General features: G+C 37.4%; 1 protein-coding gene across 4 annotated transcripts in view; it reads right to left on the bottom strand.

The window, feature by feature from the left end:
* The window catches only part of TMEM62 (transmembrane protein 62), a gene marked incomplete at both ends in the record, with an annotated part of 35,385 nt that extends 15,931 nt beyond the window's left edge, over nucleotides 1–19,454 (bottom strand). For 2 of the 4 annotated variants that reach the window (XM_084240356.1, XM_084240357.1), the window contains 8 exons: nucleotides 6,229–6,384; nucleotides 8,524–8,646; nucleotides 8,790–8,914; nucleotides 11,399–11,540; nucleotides 15,587–15,632; nucleotides 17,788–17,925; nucleotides 18,902–19,013; nucleotides 19,275–19,454. In XM_084240356.1, the coding sequence (XP_084096482.1) occupies nucleotides 6,229–6,384; nucleotides 8,524–8,646; nucleotides 8,790–8,914; nucleotides 11,399–11,540; nucleotides 15,587–15,632; nucleotides 17,788–17,925; nucleotides 18,902–19,013; nucleotides 19,275–19,454 (1,022 nt within the window). Of the gene's footprint in view, nucleotides 1–6,228; nucleotides 6,385–8,523; nucleotides 8,647–8,789; nucleotides 8,915–11,398; nucleotides 11,541–15,586; nucleotides 15,633–17,787; nucleotides 17,926–18,901; nucleotides 19,014–19,274 lie in introns of those variants that run through there. The other 2 variants (XM_084240358.1, XM_084240359.1) reach the window with 1 other exon arrangement.
* Between the last annotated feature and the right edge of the window lie 319 nt (nucleotides 19,455–19,773).

Here is a 19,773-nt window from a genome sequence, read left to right as displayed (position 1 = left end):
AACTACTATGAACAGTTATATGGAAACAAGTTTAACAATCTAGAGGAGATGGACAAATTCCTACAACTCTACAATCACCCAAAGCTAGATAAAGAAGAAATAGAACACCTAAACAGACCAATTACAAGCAGCGAAATTGAAATGGTAATCAAAAACCTCCCCAAAAACAAAAGCCCAGGACCTGATGGATTTACAAATGAATTCTACCAAACATTCAGAGACGAATTAGTGCCTATCCTTCACAAACTCTTCCAAAAAATTGAGAAGGAAGGGACAATACCAAACATGTTTTATGAAGCCAACATTACACTAATACCAAAACCGAACAAGGACAACACAAAAAAGGAAAACTACGGGCCAATCTCCCTAATGAACACTGATGCAAAAATACTCAATAAAATTTTAGCTATCAGAATCCAACAATGTATCCATAAGATAATTCACCACGACCAAGTAGGATTCATTCCAGGGACACAAGGATGGTTTAACATCCGAAAATCAATCAACGTTATCCAACACATCAACAAAAAGAAATATAAAAACCATATGATAATATCAATAGATGCTGAGAAAGCTTTCGACAAAGTGCAACACCCATTCATGATAAAAGCCCTTGAAATTCTTGGGATACAAGGAACATACCTCAACATCATAAAGGCCATCTATGACAAGCCAACAGCCAGTATCATTCTCAATGGTGAAAAGCTGAAAGCAATTCCATTAAGATCTGGAACAAGACAAGGATGTCCATTCTCACCACTGCTTTTCAATATAATACTGGAAGTCCTAGCCAGAGCAATAAGACAAGAGAAAGACATCCAAGGAATCCAAATAGGAAAAGAAGAAGTCAAACTATCACTATTTGCAGACGATATGATATTATACATAGAGAACTCCAAAAACTCCACAGAAAAGCTAATTCAACTCATCAATCAGTTCAGTAAAGTGGCAGGATACAAAATCAACACGCAAAAGTCAGTAGCCTTCCTATACACAAACAATAAATCTGAAGAAGAAGAAATGAAAAAAACCATCCCTTTTGTTATTGAAACAAAAAAAATCAAATATTTGGGAATAAATCTAACAAAAGAGGTAAAGGACCTTTACAAAGAAAACTATAAAACACTGTTAAAAGAAATAGAAGAAGACACAAAGAAATGGAGAGACATCCCCTGCTCATGGATTGGAAGAATAAACATTATTAAAATGGCCATCCTTCCAAAAGCAATATACAGATTCAATGCTATTCCAATCAAAATTTCAATGTCATTCTTCAAAGAAATAGAACAATTATTGATGAAATTCATATGGACTCACCAAAAACCCCGAATAGCCAAAGCTCTCCTGAAAAAAAAAGAAGGCAATGGAGGCATCACACTCCCAGACTTCAAACTATACTACAAAGCCATAATCATCAAAACTGCATGGTACTGGAACAAGAACAGACATACAGACCAATGGAATCAAATAGAAAATCCAGAAATAAACCCACAGATTTATGGTCAACTAATCTTTGACAAAGGAGCAAAGACTATGCATTGGAGCAAAGAAAGTTTGTTCAATAAATGGTGCTGGGAAAACTGGGTCACTACATGCAAAAGAATGAAGCTTGACCACTACCTCACACCATACACAAAAATCAACTCAAAATGGATTAAAGAACTAGACATAAGACCTGAAACCATAAAATATATAGAAGGAAATATAGGCGAAACACTACATGATTTGCACATCAAAGACATCTTTACAGACACATCACCCAAAGCAGTGATAGTGAAGGCAAAGATAAACAGCTGGGACTACATCAAATTAAAGAGCTTCTGCACAGCAAAAGAGACAATAATAAAAACAAAGAGAAACCCCACCAACTGGGAGAACATTTTTGCACACAACACTAATGACAAAGGACTGATCACAAAAATCTGCAAAGAGCTGATGAGACTCAACAACAACAAAGAAAATAATCCAGTCAAAAAATGGGCAGAAGAGCTAAAAAGAAACTTCTCTGAAGAGGAAATGCAAATGGCCAACAGGCATATGAAAAAATGTTCAACATCACTTGTCATCAGGGAAATGCAAATCAAAACTACCATGAGATACCATCTTACACCAGTGAGAATGGCACATATTAAAAAAACTAGCAACAGCAAATGTTGGCGAGGGTGTGGAGAAAAAGGAACTCTTCTGCACTGTTGGTGGGAGTGCAAACTGGTCCAACCACTGTGGAGAGCTGTGTGGAGATTTCTGGACCTACTAAACATAGAGCTTCCATATGATCCAGCAATTCCACTCCTAGGTATTTACCCAAAGGACACAGAAACATCAATTCCAAAGAACACCTGCACCCCTATGTTTATAGCAGCACTGTTTACAATAGCTAAGCTTTGGAAACAACCCAAATGCCCAAATATAGATGACTGGATCAAGAAGATGTGGTACATATATACCATGGAATATTACTCAACATTCAAAAAAGATAAACACATGCAATTTGCAGCAACATGGATGGCTCTGGAAGGGATCATGCTCAGCGAAATAAGCCAAAAAGAAAAAGAAAAATACCGGATGGTCTCACTTATAGCAGGAATCTAGAAAACTGAAATAAGGGACCAGGAAAATGAATAACTATAAGAAAGTGAAAATCAAAATCAACCAAAAACTATGAACCAGAGACACTTTTAGGGGGGCGGGGGTGGGAGGGGAGGGATTGGGGTAAGAATGGGGGGGCTGCAATTATAGGGGAATATAAAAATAAAATTTATTATTTAAAAAAAAATAAAAATAAAGACTTCTTGAAACTGGAAGAAGGCTCGCTGAGGAGCCAGAGGTGAGCTGAAGGCCCCCACAAGCCTGGTCCCCCCTGGCAGGGAGTTGGAGCCCAGAGGGGGATCCAGTGATTTGGAGTCCAGAGTGCAATCCAGCTGCCCCACCTCCAGGGAAGTCTGTGGGACTTCAAGACACACCTTTGGAATTAAACAAACACAGAAGGAGGAGATATTTCTTGACAGCGATCATTAACATATTCAAAGTACCACTGCCTCACTGGACTTCTGTCATAACAGTATTTGACTCGTTTGGACCACCAGTTTCCGAAATCCCAGAAAGAGCACACCAAAAAGATGCCGGCCAGTACCAGCAACACAGTGTCCCAAAGCATAGCGCAAATTAGAAAACAGGCAGCAGGGAGAAGAAAAACTACATGCAACCTAGCAACTCCTCAGGAAAAAGACACACCACAAAAAGAAAATCACGCACCAGATTGCAATGATAGTGGCTTGGAAGAACTTCTGAGCCTTCCATAAAGAGAATTTAAAATTGCCATGATTAAAAAACTGAAGGAAGTCAAAAACGATACGGGAAAAATAATCAGTGATCAGAAGAATAAAATTGAGTCCCTAAAGAGGGAAGTAAAAGAAATGCAGGAGATAAAAGAATTAATGGAGGAGCTAAAGAACTCTGGGAAAAGCAGTGAAAGCAGAATAGATGAAATGGAAGAACGAATAAATCTGATACCTAACACCTATCAAAAAAGTCTGACTACCTCACTAGTCAAAAAAAAAAAAAAAATTAAGGGCCTCCCTAGTGGCACAGGCAGTTGAGTGCAGCACTGTGAAGCTTCCGCAGCCTCTGTGAAGCTTCTGCACCTCTGCAGTGCTTGTTCCACCCTGCCGTGTCCTTTGGGTAAGTACCTAGGAGTGGAATTGCTGGATCATATGGAAGCTCCATCTTTAGCAAATTGAGGAACCTCCACACAGCTCTCCATAGTGGTTGGACCAGTTTGCACTCCCACCAGCAGTGCAGGAGAGTTCTTTTCTCACATCCTCGACAACATTTGTTGTTGCTATTTTTTTTAATCTGTACCATTCTCACTGGTGTAAGATGGTATCTCATTGTAGTTTTGATTTGCATTTCCCTGATTATCAGTAATGTTGAACATTTTTTCATATGCCTATTGGCCACTTGCGTTTCCTCCCTGGAGAAGTTTTCTTTTTAGCGCATCTGCTCATTTTTTGACTGGGTTGTTTACTTTGTTTTTGTTGAGTCTTGTCAGCTCTTTGTAGATTTTTGTGATCAGTCCTTTGTCATTAGTGTTGTGTGCAAAAATTTTCTCCCAATCAGTGGGGTGTCTCTGTTTTGGTTACTGTCTCTTCTGCTATACAGAAGCTCTTTAATTTGATGTAGTCCCAGCTGTTTATCTTTTCCTTCACTATCACTGCTTTGGGCGATGTGTCTTTAAAGATGTTACCAAGGTGCATGTCATGTAGTGTTTTACCTATATTTCCTTCTACATATTTTATGGTTTCAGGTCTTATGTCTAGTTCTTTAATCCATTTTGAGTTGGTTTTTGTGCAAGGTGTGAGGTAGTAGTCAAGCTTCATTCTTTTGCATGTAGTGACCCAGTTTTCCCAGCACCATTTACTGAACAAACTTTCTTTGCTCTATTGCATATTCTTTGTTCCTTTGTCAAAGATTAGTTGACTGTAAATCTGTGGGTTTATTTCTGGATTTTCTATTCGGTTCCATTGGTCTGTGTGTCTGCATGGCTTTATAGTATAATTTGAAGTCTGGGCGTGTGATACCGCCATTCCCTTCTTTTTTTCCTCAGGAGAGCTTTGGCTATTCAGGGTTTTTGGTGGCTCCATATGAATTTCACCAATATTTGTTCTATTTCTTTGAAGAATGTCATTGAAATTTTTATTGGAATAGCATTGAATCTGTAAATTGTTATTGGTAGGATGGCCATTTTGATAATGTCAGTTCTTCCAATCCATGAGCAGGGGATGTCTTTCCATTTCTTTGTGTCTTCTTTTATTTCTTTTAACATTGTTTTATAGTTTTCTTTGTATAGGTCCTTTACCTCATTTGTTAGGTTTATTCCCAAGTATTTTATTTTTTTTGTTTCAATAATAAAAGGGATGGTTTTCATGATTTCTTCTTCAGATTTATTGTTTGTGTATAGGAAGGCTACTGATTTTTGCATGTTGATTTTGTGTCCTGCCACTTTACTAAAGTTGATTAGTTGATCAACTAATTGGTTGATTAGTTTGATTAGTTTTTTCTGTGGAGTTTTGGGGGTTCTCTATGTATATTATCATATCATCTGTGAATAGTGATAGCTTTACTTCTACCTTCCCTATTTGGATTCCTTGTATGTCTTTCTCTTCTCTTATTGCTCTAGCTAGGACTTCCAGTATTATATTTAAAAGCAATGGGGAGAGTGGAGATCCTTGTCTTGTTCCAGATCTTAATGGAAGTGCTTTCAACTTTCACCATTGAGAATGATATTGACTATGGGCTTGTCATATATGGCCTTTATAATGTTGAGGTATGTTCCTTGTATCCTGAGAATTTCAAGGGCCTTTATCATAAATGGGTGTTGTACACTGTCGAAAGCTTTTCCAGCATCTATTGATATTATCATATGTTTACCACAATTTTTAATAAAAGAATAATGATCTTAGTTACAAGAAAAGTAATTGGGTAATTCTTATCAACAGTCATAAAGGAATTAAAACTCTTCCATTTCTAGAATTCTAAAGAAATTATTCAAATAAAGGAAGAATCTGTATGTACCCAATGCTCATCCCAAATTAGAAAAAGAACCTTAAAGTTCACCAATGAAACAGGAAAATAGTTGGACAAACTGTGGGACATACTCTCGTTGAGACAGAAAAGTAGGAATTAGAATAGACTATGTCCTATGATTACAGCCATGGAAAAACAGGCCTGAAAAACAAAGTCTGAGAAGGAAAACTCAGAAATGTTTGAAAGAGGTTGTAAGTATATTTAATTTACACTGTTAAATTCACATGTCAACTGAATTTCCAGTTCCATAAAGTTTAGTTTTTAGAAGGCTATATATAGCAAAATAAAAAAACAAGTTTCTGATATATAATGTAGATTAAAAAAAACAGGATACAAAAAAACATAGCCATTATGATTACAGCAATGTAAAAACATGTACATAAAAAGGATGGAATAAAATACATAGCTCTAATAAAGAATTATGGGTTCCTGGGTAGTTTTAAAATTTTGGCAGTTTAAGAAATTATATATATTTTTAAGTGAATGGGAATGAAACAGTAAGCAATTTATTTTTACATAATGTTTAGATATTTGAGAAAACTAAAATGGGGCATCTCATAGCTTCCACATGGGATTCAGTCGCAATGATTCATTTTCTATCAATATCAAACTGAAAGTAAATTCTGAAAAACTGATACATACCTGATGTGTGTTGAACGAAGGAGTCTTTCTAGTGGTTCATGTTTAGCACAACTATAGAGGAGTGACTTAGGATTGGTGATGAGAACCACAGGCCACTCATCAAAAGTCCAATCTGCAAAGCTGAAGAGGTCATGGTCAAAAGCAAAGATCCGGTACCTAGAGACCAGAGGACAATAAGGTAACTTAGTCATTTCGTGTCATAAGAAGGCATGAAGGTTATATATAGAACAAATATAAAAAAATAATAACTGTACCATTAGAGATCATAAATTCAAATGCAGGGTAAATAATATTCTTTATTTTTCTTCTTCTGCCACTATGAATTTATATTTCACATTTGTCACAACTGGGATCTGACTGAAACAATTAATTTAACTGTACTCTAGAACAATGTCTGGAATATAGCATATACTTTATTTTTTAAATAAATGCTTATTGAATTAATTCATCTGATTTCTATACTTTGAACATGGGACATTCATCATAAGCTTAATACCTGACATCCTTCATCCCATTAACAATGTCATATAAATCATAAAAATGAATATAATTAGAAATTTTTCATTTTTATAGCTTTATTTCAGCAATTTCAAAGAAATTAAAGCTAAGTTGTTTTGATTTTCTAAGTGCACTGTGAAAAGTATATTAAGGGTAACCAAAGTTTTGTTATTTTCTAATTTTCTAACTAAGAAATGATTAACTGTGGCAGAAACAATAGTGCTCACCAAATATTCCATGTGCTCCCCTGCACTTCCCAGTCTCCCTGGTATTAGGTTGAGACCATGTGACTAGTTCTGGCCAATGGGCTGTGAACAGAAGTGACATGTATCACACTTCTGATTCAAAGTAATTAAGAGTGGATGTGAGGTCTCCATGATTTCTTCTCTGCTCTGGAATTAATGTGTTGAAAGAGTAGCATTATCATATGGAGGAAATCTGGATTCCTGAATCACCCGATGGAAGAGAGTTGTATGGAATTATACTAGATTTACAAAAATTAAAAATTAAATATCTGCTGTGTTAAAAATCACTGATATTTTTAGATATATTGCATCCACAACAAAGCCCTGCCTAATATTATTAATATATTATTTTTAAAAACTCATTCATTGCGCTAACACAACTTAAATATTTAAAGGACAAGTAAAGATTAGTTGGTTTTGTTTTTGTTTTTGTTTTTGTTTTCAGTAAAACTCCAAATAAAACCCCAGGGTTGGAACACAGGAGAACAGGTGGGAAAAGAAAGAAAGAATTTCGTAACAAACATCATTTAACTTGTAATTGTAGTATTTATACGAAATCAAGAAGCTGACCAAAGGTTAAGAAGGCTATCTGATAAAAAGCACACCCAGCCCAGCCACAGGTTATGAATAGATAGATCTTAGCTCAAAGTAATTACCATTGCCAACTAATTATAGGCTTCAAGAATAGCTGTTACATACAATTTCTACAAAAGTCAACTGTAATGACTAAGTAACTTCCAGAATATAAAGCTGTTTTTTAATAAATGCAAGTAGTTAAAAATAGATAACATATTCAGCTCAACAAATATTTACTGAGTGCCTAATATTGTTAGAGCACTGGGTTTGAATAAGTTAAATAGCAATTGATAATAAACAATGAAATGATACTTATTTATACTCAAACTATCCCATTAATTCTCAAAATGTATTTATTTCATACACACATTTATTCATATATATGTGTGTATATAGACACAATCACACACACATATGTGAAAGTATACTGTATACCGCTGACTGGATAAATTAGCGTTTCATAGATTTTAACCTCAATAAAACCACTCTCACCTATTTAAAGAACTTAAATCATAACCATCTTATAGCAACAACTAGAACAGTCAATATAAATAATTCAGGGGGGATATGACATATTTCTATTCCTAGTGTTTCTCAGTGTAGTCCATAGAGAACCTTCATTTATAAAATGACATTTCCTGCATCTTAACCCAGACCAACACAAGCAAAATCTCTAGAGGTAGAACCTGAAAATTTTATTTTTTAATAACTCCTCCATATTTCTCATGCACCCTCAAGTCCAGAACTATTTCCTGACAGATGAAGTTTGAAAATATAAGGTAACATAGTTTCAGACAAACATAACTGCTGCAACAAGGACTTGCATAATGACAAAGACTGACAGATACCGTTGTCACCACAGAAACATAGAGCTATCACAAGCTTTTCCTCAAGTGGAATCACTCACCATAGCCAAAAGAGAGCTATCACTGTGTTAACAAAACTTCCATGAGTATGTTTTATTTTGTTCCTTTACCTTCTGTTGTCCTTCCAGTCTCCCACCTCAAGTTCCAAAGTGCCCTGGGCATGACGAGTGTGCAACACAGGCATCAGTCCACCAAGTGTATGGAGGTGCCCACAAAAATAAGCTGTCGCTGAACTAACCAAAGAAAAATAAATGTAATGAACAAAGATAATTTGTGATGCCGAACTAATAAAAATATCTCTTCAGGAAAGCAAGATAAACAGAGGAACACAAAAAAATTTTAAACAATTTATTTTGATTTTGGAAGTCTGACTCACCTCATTATTGACCGAATTCCTGGTGCTGGAGAAAGGATAGTAGATGTTGTATAGTGTCCAAACCAAATACTGTGGTTGCTCTGACTACTTTCCTTAGCTAGTAATAAAAGTTCCTCCATTTGTTTCTGAAATGAGAGAAAAACAGAAGAACCTTTAATGAAGGCCTAGGCTGAATCTAATGTTAAACAGCTGCCCTAAAGTTTCACAATACTAGGTAAATTAAGTCAAGGGCTTAATCCTTATAAACTAATGACCTGCATGAACCTCTCTAAGTTTCAAACTAAGTTTCATACATTACCACTCACTTGATTCCAAAAGTAATTCTGTGCTAAGTAAGACAGTTATTATCCCTATTTGATAAATAAGCAAATTGACATTCACCTTTAAATTACATACATTTTTCAATAAATTATAAATTTATTTATAAATGTAAAAAAAGAACCACCAATATTTTTGGTCCTGTATATCATATTGTAAAGAGGATATTGAAACTAAACCTCTACACAAGATATATATATATATATATATATATATATATATATATATATATATATACACACACATACATACATACCACAGAAAGCCTTGGACCTAAATATTTGTAACAGCTGTACTCATAACAGCCAAAAGCGGGAAACTATCAACAAATTGCAGTACATCCATACAATGGAACACTACTCAACAATGAAAAGGAAAGAACCCCTAATTTTCAGTGGTTCTCAGAAACATATATAATGGATAAATGGGTGACTCACAGACATATGACTACAACATTTTCTTATTTCATTTACATAAAATTTGAGAACAAATAAAACTAATTTGTACTGATAGAAAACCAATCAGTGTTTCTTTGGGACTAGGGGTGAATACTGCCCAAAAACTTTCTGAGGTGATGGAAAGCTTGATCTTGTTTGTAGTGACAGTTACTCCAGTATATATATATATATTTGTCAAAACTCTTCACGTAAAACAGTGCATTTTATATTATAAAAGTTATCCCTCATAAAGTTGATTTCAAAAGTAACTTGTGCATATGTAAATATACCATAATATTATCTGTATAGTGCTTATAGCAATAAATTCCTGTGTCTTACCCCCAGGGTTTCTATGTAATTTGGTAAGACTCGGGTAAAGCCTGGCAACCTTTACTTGGTAAGATAACAAGCTGATTTTCAAGCAGATGAATCTTGACTCACATCTTAAAAAAACACTACTTTAAGGTAGAAGGATTAAAATAAGCTAACCAATTCTCTATAAAGACACGTGATAGACAAGAAACAAAATATACCTTCATTAAATAAAAGGCCTAATTTAACACTATTTATTTATTTTTAAAGATTTATTTATTTATTTGTTTGTTTATACAAGCACTGGGTACAGTCAGAAGCGCAGGAGGGTGAGAGAATTTACCAGAGCCAGAGCGGGGTGCAGAGCAGGCAGAAGGACCGAAGTACACTGCTGAGGGAAGCAGCGGGCGGCAGGAAAGGTCTGCGAGCCATGCGGGACTCTCCTCCGGTGGCTGGGGAGCAGCCAGGGATCGAACTGGCGCTGCAGAGGCTGCGGGCAGCTTTGCAACCCAGCGCTCAACCGCTGCGCCACCGGGGAGGCCCTTAACATTGTATTTAATACTACTCTGCGTACTTGATTTCAAGCTCCTCTCAACCCTCATAGCACTTTATTTTAGTTATCTCCATGCTGGTCTTTCACCTCACCATTAGGTTAAATATTCTTAAGTGGTCAGGGACTTGGTTTCACCACCTCTGCATTCTTACATATGGGCATATATGTCTTGCATACAGGCATATGTTTATTAAATATTTAATGAGGGGTCTCCCCTGGTGGCACAGGTGGTTGAGCGCAGCGCTGTGAAGCTGTCTGCAGCCTCTGCAGCGCTGGTTCTATCCCCACCAGCAGGCGAGAGTCCCACATGGCGCAATAGACCTCTCCTGTCTCGCCCGCTGCTCCCCTCAGCAGTGTATTTCATCTGTCTGCCTGTTCTGTTCCCCGCTCTGTCTCTGGTGAATCCTTTCACCCTCCTGCTGCTCATCTGACCTGTACCCCGGTTCTTGTAGAAATAAATAAATAAATCTTAAAAATAAATAAATAAATATTTAATGAGTTGACATTTGCTGAGCATAAAATGATGAGAGGTTCTCAGATGTGACATTTTTATTTCCAGACATTTTTATTCATGCAACAATTTTCATTTAGTTCACAAAAGTACCTAAGAAAATTGTTACCCTTCTCTTAAAATAAATATATTTAATTAGAAATGGCCAATGTAGGGATCTAGAAATATACTATATCATTTACAAAGCTCTATGTCCGGCATCTTGAGAAGTACATCCTGGATTTAATAAATATTTAATAAATGTTTACTGAGTAAATTTCTTTGCTAGATTTTCATAAAAGAAAAAGGATAACAGTGCTGATATAGCTGGTATTTTCTTCTAGCATACTTGTGAGCATGGCAAAATTTTTCTCCAGCATTTCTAGGTAAGAAATTGTTTACCTAGGATAACTTAAAAGTGAGCTACGTGTGAGTCATGTGTATCCAAGAAAAAAGTAAAATAGGTTAGCTACAAAGGGTAGTGAAATTTTTACTGTACCTCATCTAAAATTCCAAAGAAATTATAGGGTCTCTTAGGGCCTGGATTTAAGGTGGCATCCACAGAGATGAAAGAATAGTTGCCAAAGGTAGTACTATGGACATAATGGAAAGAGCCATCCCTACGTACAGCAGAATATTTCCTAAAAAATACAAGACAGGAAAGTTTTAGTGCAATCATAAAAACAAAAAGAGTTTCAATTCCTTCACTAATATCACACTAGATTTTGCCTAACTATGAAAATTTCACAATCTGACACAGAAATACACTAAACTAGGTCCACAATGGATAAACTGACGAAAAGAAATTTTAAAGATTTTCTCCCATTGCCAAGACTCAGGCAATCAAATTTATCAGTAACCGAATACAAGGTGATCAAATAGAGAAGTAGGCAGTCTACTAAACATTTAAAAAGGGATCGATCAGAATCCAGTGAAATGGTACCAATTGTTAATAAAATCTAGTGAGGTCCTACTAAATAATTAGCAGCATTCTTAGTGTAGTAAGATACAAAAGGTGTTTATTTCTTGAAATAGGACTACATATGCTTAACTCACATCAAAGCCTTGCAAAGATGAAGTCATCAAGCCAGGAGAAAAATGTAAGTCGAGGTGTGGGTCAATTAATCTTTTGTAGTTCCTAAAAACATATTGGTAACAAACACAACCTCCTTAAGTCTTCATCACTTTAAATACCAACAGTGGGAGGGAGGTACATGGGGTATGGGCACAGGTAGTGTGGTGGAGGGTAAAAGAAACAAATATAATAAAAATTAATATACTTAAATGTTCATGTGAGTCTTCAGGTTTGGGTGAAAGATGCACTGTTTTCCTTATCTGTCTATGGAACTCTCTTCTGCACTCACCCCTAGGTTTTTCAGGAGTGCCTTTTAGAAGCTCACAGAAAGCTAGAGATACATGGACCAGAGTTTGAGAAAAGCTGATCTGGAGGAATGGATGAGCTCAAACCCCTCCAAATAAAATTCTCTCAAGCAGATAGTTGCTAAAATTGGCTATCTTCTGGTTTAAGGTGATGCTGTCTGACATGCCCAGACTTCAGGACTTCCATGATGAAATGAGTAAAAGAAAGTATCAACAGTTTCAGATGTCCATAAAGTTGGAAAGTGAAGAGCAGGAAGAAAGAATAGTGCAAGGAACAGGCACTATTATGTATTTGTTGCATAAATATGAAGCATAGATTATATTGGGAGCATACCTATATTATTAAAGTGTCAGAACATTATAAGAAAATATCAATACCTAAGGGTCTTATGTTTTACTTAAGAATGTACATGAAAAAATACAAATAAACTTCTGAGCTGTCAGAGAGCTTTAAAGTCACATCAGTCACAAAATATTTAAAAATGTAGTGCCGGGCCACCCTGGTGGCACAAAGGGTTAAGATACAACCTACGAAGCTATCCACAGACGCTACAGCATGAGTTCAATCCCCAGCCAGGGAGCTACCCACATGGTACAGCTGTCTCACCTGCTGCTCCCTTCAGCAGTATATTTCAGTCACTCTGCCTATTCTGTTCCCCACTATGCCTCTGATGAATCCTCTTACCCCTCACATCTCTGGCCTGTTCCCCAGTTTCTTATATGCATAAATAAATAAATCTTTAAAAATAAAATAAAACAAAAATGTAGTGCCATAGATTTTATAATTAGCAGTTAATTCATGCCATTGCCTTTTTTTTTTTTTAAAGATTTATTTATTTATGCATACAAGAGCTGGGGTACAGGTCAGAGATGCAGGGAGTGAGAAGATTCACCAGAGACAGAGTGGGGAACAGAACAGGCAGACTGACTGAAATACACTGCTGAGGGGAGCAGTGGGCGAGTCAGGAGAGGTCTGCTGCGCCATGTGGGTTGCTCCTTGGCCGGCCAGGGATCAAACTCGTGCTGCAGATGCTGCAAATTGCTTCATAGTGCAACACTTACCCCCTTGGGCCACCTAGGAGGCCCCTCCATTGCCTTTCTTAATGACTTTTAAAAAATTTCTATTTAAAGGGTCTTTTTCTCATTAAAATTTTTATTTACATTTTTCCTGCTTAATTCATTTTTAGAATTACTCTTCAGGATCCTATAATTCCACAGATGTTGGTTTTTTTCCTACATTTTTAACACATTAAATCCAACTATCTCCAAAATAATCCAACTACTTGAAAACAAAGGTTAAAATATATCATAGTTAACATTTTTTGAATTCTGCATTTTGGCATTCTGAACATTCTTAATATCAAGATTTAACTTTAAGATCTTTTCCCCCCTTTGGACTTATAACATCTGTAAAAGCTCTATTCCCAGCAAAATGTCACTTATTAAATTTAGATAAAGTTTACAGAGTTAGAAACAAAAACAAAAAGTGAAAGAAGCTTTAATGTGACTAATGATTTGACTTTCTCAATAACTAGAAGGACCCTAAGTTCTATTAACTTAAAGATACAGTTAATAGGAGATGAAAGATTTTCATCTTTGTCCTTTTCCTTTGTCATATTAACAGAAGTAAACAGCCTAGTCTTCCAAACTGTGTTGACTCTCATTATATGTTAGTAAATCATCGCTTTTTGATCCATCATCCTCAAACTGATGTCACCATCCCCTTATCCATGAATTTTGTTTAGGTAGGTATGCCTTCTATTCATCTCAGGTCCTTGCCATATCATGAATGGAGCATGAGGGACCCTCTGATTTGTTCTACATACTTTCAATCTCTCCTGCTTTCCCCCTTTATTCCTATCCTCTCTCCTTGTAGTATGATCGCCCTTATAAAATACTATTTTCATTATGCTATTTGTATCTTTAGGGACCTAAAGTGAATTATGAAGAATTTTCCATCACATCTAAATTTCTATGCCTTCCATTTAAGACCTCCATAAATTTGTCTGAAGCTACCTATCCAATGTCACACTACTCCTCATCATGAACATTTATTTTGAATATACTTGTTTTCAGATTACCCCAAAGAACTCATTCTGGCTTCTAAAACTCTAATTTTTTGTGTGTAAGATATGGCCCTCAGGATTTCTTAATTGTCTATGTGCTACCCGCCTTTTAAGACTGGCTGTAATTTTTGCTTCTCTTACATAGTCTTCTCTAACATGCAACTAAAGATAAGTTCTGGAAATCTAACACACAGCATAATAATTATAGTCAACAATACTTTGTTACAAATGTCAAGAAATTAGATCTTAATTATTCTCTTCACACAAAAGAAGGCTAATTATATAATGTGATAGAGGTGTTAGCTAACGCTACCGCTATGGCGATAATCGTATTGCAGTGATACATGTATCACATGGATATGCAGGAGCACTTCCACTTAGACAATGTTATATGTTAATTATATCTTAGTAAGAAAAAGTAAAATATAAAGTCTTCTCTATGTCCATCCCTTGGTGACCTCTGCCTTTTCTGATTTCTCAGTAATTATCATGTATAACAAAAAAATCTAGGATTTCATCAGCCCTTTCTTCATGTTCTTTTCTAATTTTTTCCTAAACAATTTTTATCTTACTTAACTAGACTTCCTTGAAGGTAGAGGCTATATACTTTTTTAATATAATCACTTGTACCTCTGATTCTATTTAACGATGGGCTCTCAATAAAACTTGCTTCTTGAGTGGTTGACAATGCAGAACAAAGCCACTTCATGTCCTAGAACTAAAAGTGAAACTACAACCAAAAGTAGAATTGTAACTAGAGAATTAGTTTTCTAACTGAAAAATTCTTTCACATTCACAATATTTTCACATTCATAGCACATAAAGAAAATTTTAAAAGACAAAGCAGCCAGGGGTGCCCACTGGACTGTTCAACCAACACAAGGCTAAGAGAATCAGTATCTCAATATTCTTAAAATCCACAGTACTCTAGCTGAAAATCTCTGCTCCAAATGATTTGTGCTACGCAACAATGGCAACTAAAAGTCTGTGTGTAATATTAAAAGCACCATTTAGCAAAAATAAAAAAATTAAAGATGGATGAAATAAAAAGAAGGAAAAAGTCCAAGTAAAAAAGAACTGAATCCGTTACCAAAAAAAAAGCAAGCATCATTTCCTAAATTACCAGAGGTTTTCTTAATATAGAAAATTCAGCTGTAAAGCAAAGTTTTCATTCATTCATTCAACTGACTATACCTTCCCTATAACACAGACTCTGTACCATGGTCTGTTCATTACAGTACCTGTAATAATTCTCGACACTGTCCAGACTTGGAATGTTGAATGCATCTAAATAAAAAGAAAAGAGAAAATATCATCTATATTAAAAAGAAAAATGCAAACATGTTAATCAACTAAAGGAAAATGACAATTCTTTCAATAACACTTTAAATGGTAAAACACAATTAATGAGGTTGATAATTTTTGAAACTTAATGGACTGCAGATTATCTGAAACATTTAAGGTACCACTTAGTATATTAGAGAATAATACTGAATTATATACAATTCAGAACAATCAGTAAGATTGGACCATTGTTGCTTTTGTTTTAATCATGAGATTTTGGAAGCCAACAAGGACTGGACTCAAGTCTGATATATAAAGATCCATAACAGGTGCTCACTTTAAAAACAGGGCCAAAGTTCCTCTCTTCTTAAATCTTAAAAACAATTCAGTAAAAAAGGAGTTAGATAATGGTAAGGGGTAAGATTAAGAACATCTTAGAATATTTAAATTGGAATACAACTATTTCATAGACTGCATTAGCTAAAATTGTCCAGATGCTTTGAATTCTGGGGATCTACTATATTTATAATAATTAACTTAGAGAAAAAGCTAAAATTCTATATAAGTAAAGTTAGATTATTATGAATTCCAAAGGATTATCTAATTTTTTTAATCAAAGGGGTCTGTTTGATATTTATTGTTTGATTTGCTATTTACTGCAAAAATTTTTTTGATTTGTATAGCTAATTAGGATCAGGAAAAAAAGAAAATGTAAATAAACCAGAGACAATTGTAGGCCAGATATCCTATTTTAATTTATAATTCCTAGCTGCATTGCAAGAACTATTCATTTCTAAAGAGGATTCTGATCAAACTACTAGCTACATATTTTAGTAGATAAATTTATCTGTTTAAAATTATCATTTACATATAAATAGGTACTCATCAGAATCAATTGATCAAATGAAACAACAAATTAAGTAAATAATAATAAAATCAGCCATTATAAAACAAACAAATCTACCATCAGGACTCTTTATGGAAAAGCGTTCATTTCTTCGCAAACACGATAATCTTAAAAATTGGAAGGAGTAGCCATTTCTTTCCTCATGCATAGGGAAATGTACTTGCATTTTCATTTTTAATATACACAGCAAAGTTCATTTTTTGTGATGCACATTTCTATATGCTTTAACAAATGCATAGTCATGTATCTACCACTACAGGCAAGATACAGGATAGTTCCCACAAAATTCTCTCAAGACATTCTCTATGTAGTTAATTTCTCCTATTTCCAGCCCCTGGCAACCACAATCTGTTCTTTGTCTGTCATTTCTTTAATATCAATATCTTATCACTGGGATCACACAGGATGTAGAGGTATGGGTTTGGGTTCTTTCACATAGCAAAATGTACATTTTTAAAAAAGATTTATTTATTTATGCATACAAGAAATGGGGTACAGACCAGAGGTGTGGGGGGGTTGAGAGGATTCACCGGAGACAGTGTGGGGAACAGAACAGGCAAACTGACTGAAATACACTGCTGAGGGGAGCAGTGGGCGACTCAGGATTGAACTCATACTGCAGTGGCTGTGGATAACTTCATAGGTTGCGTCCTAACCCTTGCACCACCTGGGAGGACCAAAATATACACTTTTTTTTTAAGATTTTTAAAACTTATTTATGCATACAAGAGCTGGGGTATAGGCCAGACGTGCGGGAGGGTGAGAGGATTCACCAGAGACAGAGTGGGGAACAGAACAGGCAGACTGACCGAAATACACTGCTGAGGGGAGCAGCAGGTGAGTCAGGAGAGGTCTGCTGCACCATGTGGGTTGCTCTCTGTCGGCCCTGGGATCGAACTTGTGCTGCAGAGGCTGTGGGTTGCTTCACAGCGCAGTGCTTAACCCCTTGGGCCACCAGGAAGGCCCACCAAAATGCACATATTTTAAATAGATTCACCAGCATGGGTTCTACTAGAACTTTTCTTCCATATAAAGAAAAGGCCATACCAATTTTCCCCTCCAAAGCTAAGAGTGACACCTGATGTTTTAATAGTATATATTATAGCTATATTTCAGAGTGGTGGCTCTCAGTATATCTAAATCTATGTTACAATATCTCATTTTATAGTTTTACAATCTAAATTGGAGAATCTAGGCTCCTGATGGGAGAAAAAAGTCTAGTCTTAATTATAACTGGATCTTGATTCTTACCATGATTTCCTTTGATATCGAGCCACTTGGTTTTTTCCATGACCCTTGTCTTCTTCAGAATATGTTGGTAAGTTTGCCATTCTACCTCTTGCTGTGTGGATCCCAATTGTTCCTTTGTTTTGGCATCTGTCAGGTCTCCTGTAGATTTACATATGAATTGAATCACAGTGCAAAATAAATCTCAGGCAGTTAATTTTTTTTAAGTGCACACTAAAGAAACTAAGATACTTCAAATACTCAACATGTGTAAGCATAAGCACTTATGAGTCCATCTATGTCCACAGCAAGGCATCTAAATTTTTTCAGCAAGGGCTTTAGTTTCTGAAGTTAGCAAGTGCCCTATTTAACCTGATATTAGATATGATATTAGAAATGAGTCATGAAACTTTTTTTTAAGACACAGTACAGAATGTACCAGGAGATTCTGATAAAATGAAAAGCCTCTATTAGAAATTCCAACACTCTGGGCAGGTACCTAGTGCCTATGGGAGACACATTTTCCAAATCCCAAAATTAGGATATGTGATCTGACTATTATTTTTACAGCAAGAAGCAATCTGGAAGGTGTGATTTGGAAAATGAAATATCAAAATTTGTAGGAAACCAGACAGACACTTGAATTCTCCTCCCACAGTTTGGGAGCAAATGGTTAGGGGATTGAAGATTTTAGAGAATCCAAATAACAGAAGTACCAAGAGAAGAAGATGAAGTGTTCCAAGTCACTTGAAGACTCCCACAATAACAATACAAGATTGTTACTACGGAGAACGTGAAAAGTTTGCGAGAGAACTTTTGATTTGTGATGAAAGAGCTTTCCCAATGCTTTCTCAAATCCAGGATTGCAACAGTAACAAAAGAAACAAATATAACAGACAGCGCAGTAACGGGAAATCGTGAGCCTGTTCCAACCACTAAGTCATAGAGACTGGCTCTTGACAGGTTCAATCCTAGCTGAAGGGAAATATGATGTCCCTTCTCCTCTGCAGGAGGAGGACTCACTTAGGGTTGAGGCTATGGTGTTCTGAAAGTCCCCAAAGTTAAAAAGCTGCAGGCCTGACTGGTATTCTACCACCCAAACTACAGCACCACAGGACAGCGCGGCAATCCTCCCTACCTGTGGCTAGGACGAGGGCTGGTTGAATGATGTCAATAGTTTCAGAGCAGAATTTCTCTAAGTCTACAGCTCTGCCTGGATCGTGATACCTGCTCAGGTGAATGTCGGATATCTGCCGAAAGCAGGTATTAAGCAGAGACAGCCGAGTCAGGGAGAGGCAGCACTTACAGAGGCGACCCAGCGGCTCTCTCCCGCGGAAGGAAAAGGCAAAAATGCAGCGCATCCGGGCATTCCCCAGGGGAGGGCCGACTTCCCCCTGACCCCACGCCAGCCCGGGGTTTGGGGCCCAAACCCGCCCGTATCGCGCCCGCACGGCCGCGCCCGCGCCTCCTCGCGTCGTGACAGCTCTGCCCCCGCCCCCCCCCCGCGTCACCTGCAGACCCCAGAAGAGGTTGCCGGCTTCAGGGCCCGGGGCGGGGTGCGGGCTTCTGGGGGCGCGGGGCTGGGGCAGCGGCGAGGGCGGGCCGGCCAGGCCGTAGTGCTCCAAGAGCACGGCCGCCAGCGCCGCGGCCGCCAGCCCGGTGACCACCCTCAGGGCCAGCGCCGCGGCCATCCCGCCCGCCCGGGCGCGGCCCTCGCTGTCCCGGGCCGGAGCGCGCGGCCCCCGGGAGCCGCTCTGGCCGCGCTTCCGGACTCTATGGTCGCGGGGCCGCCCGCGCGAGGGGAGACGGCCGGCCCGGAGGGGAAACCCAGGCCCCAGCGCCACGCCCGGCGGCCGCGGGGTGGCGGGGACGGAGCCTCGGGCCGGGGGCGGGGCGGGAGCACAGGCTCCGCCTGAGTCGTTTCTGACCCCAGTAGGTCAGTTTCCGTAGCCGGTAAAGCCGAGTTAATAACACCCCCGCGTGCACTTCACAGGGCCGCGAGGATCAACG

This window comes from Talpa europaea (genome assembly GCF_964194135.1).
Source record: "Talpa europaea genome assembly, chromosome: 8".
Lineage (NCBI taxonomy): Eukaryota > Metazoa > Chordata > Mammalia > Eulipotyphla > Talpidae > Talpa > Talpa europaea.
The sequence above is the reverse complement of the archived record's forward strand: the minus strand, read 5'-3'. Positions and strand labels throughout refer to the sequence as shown.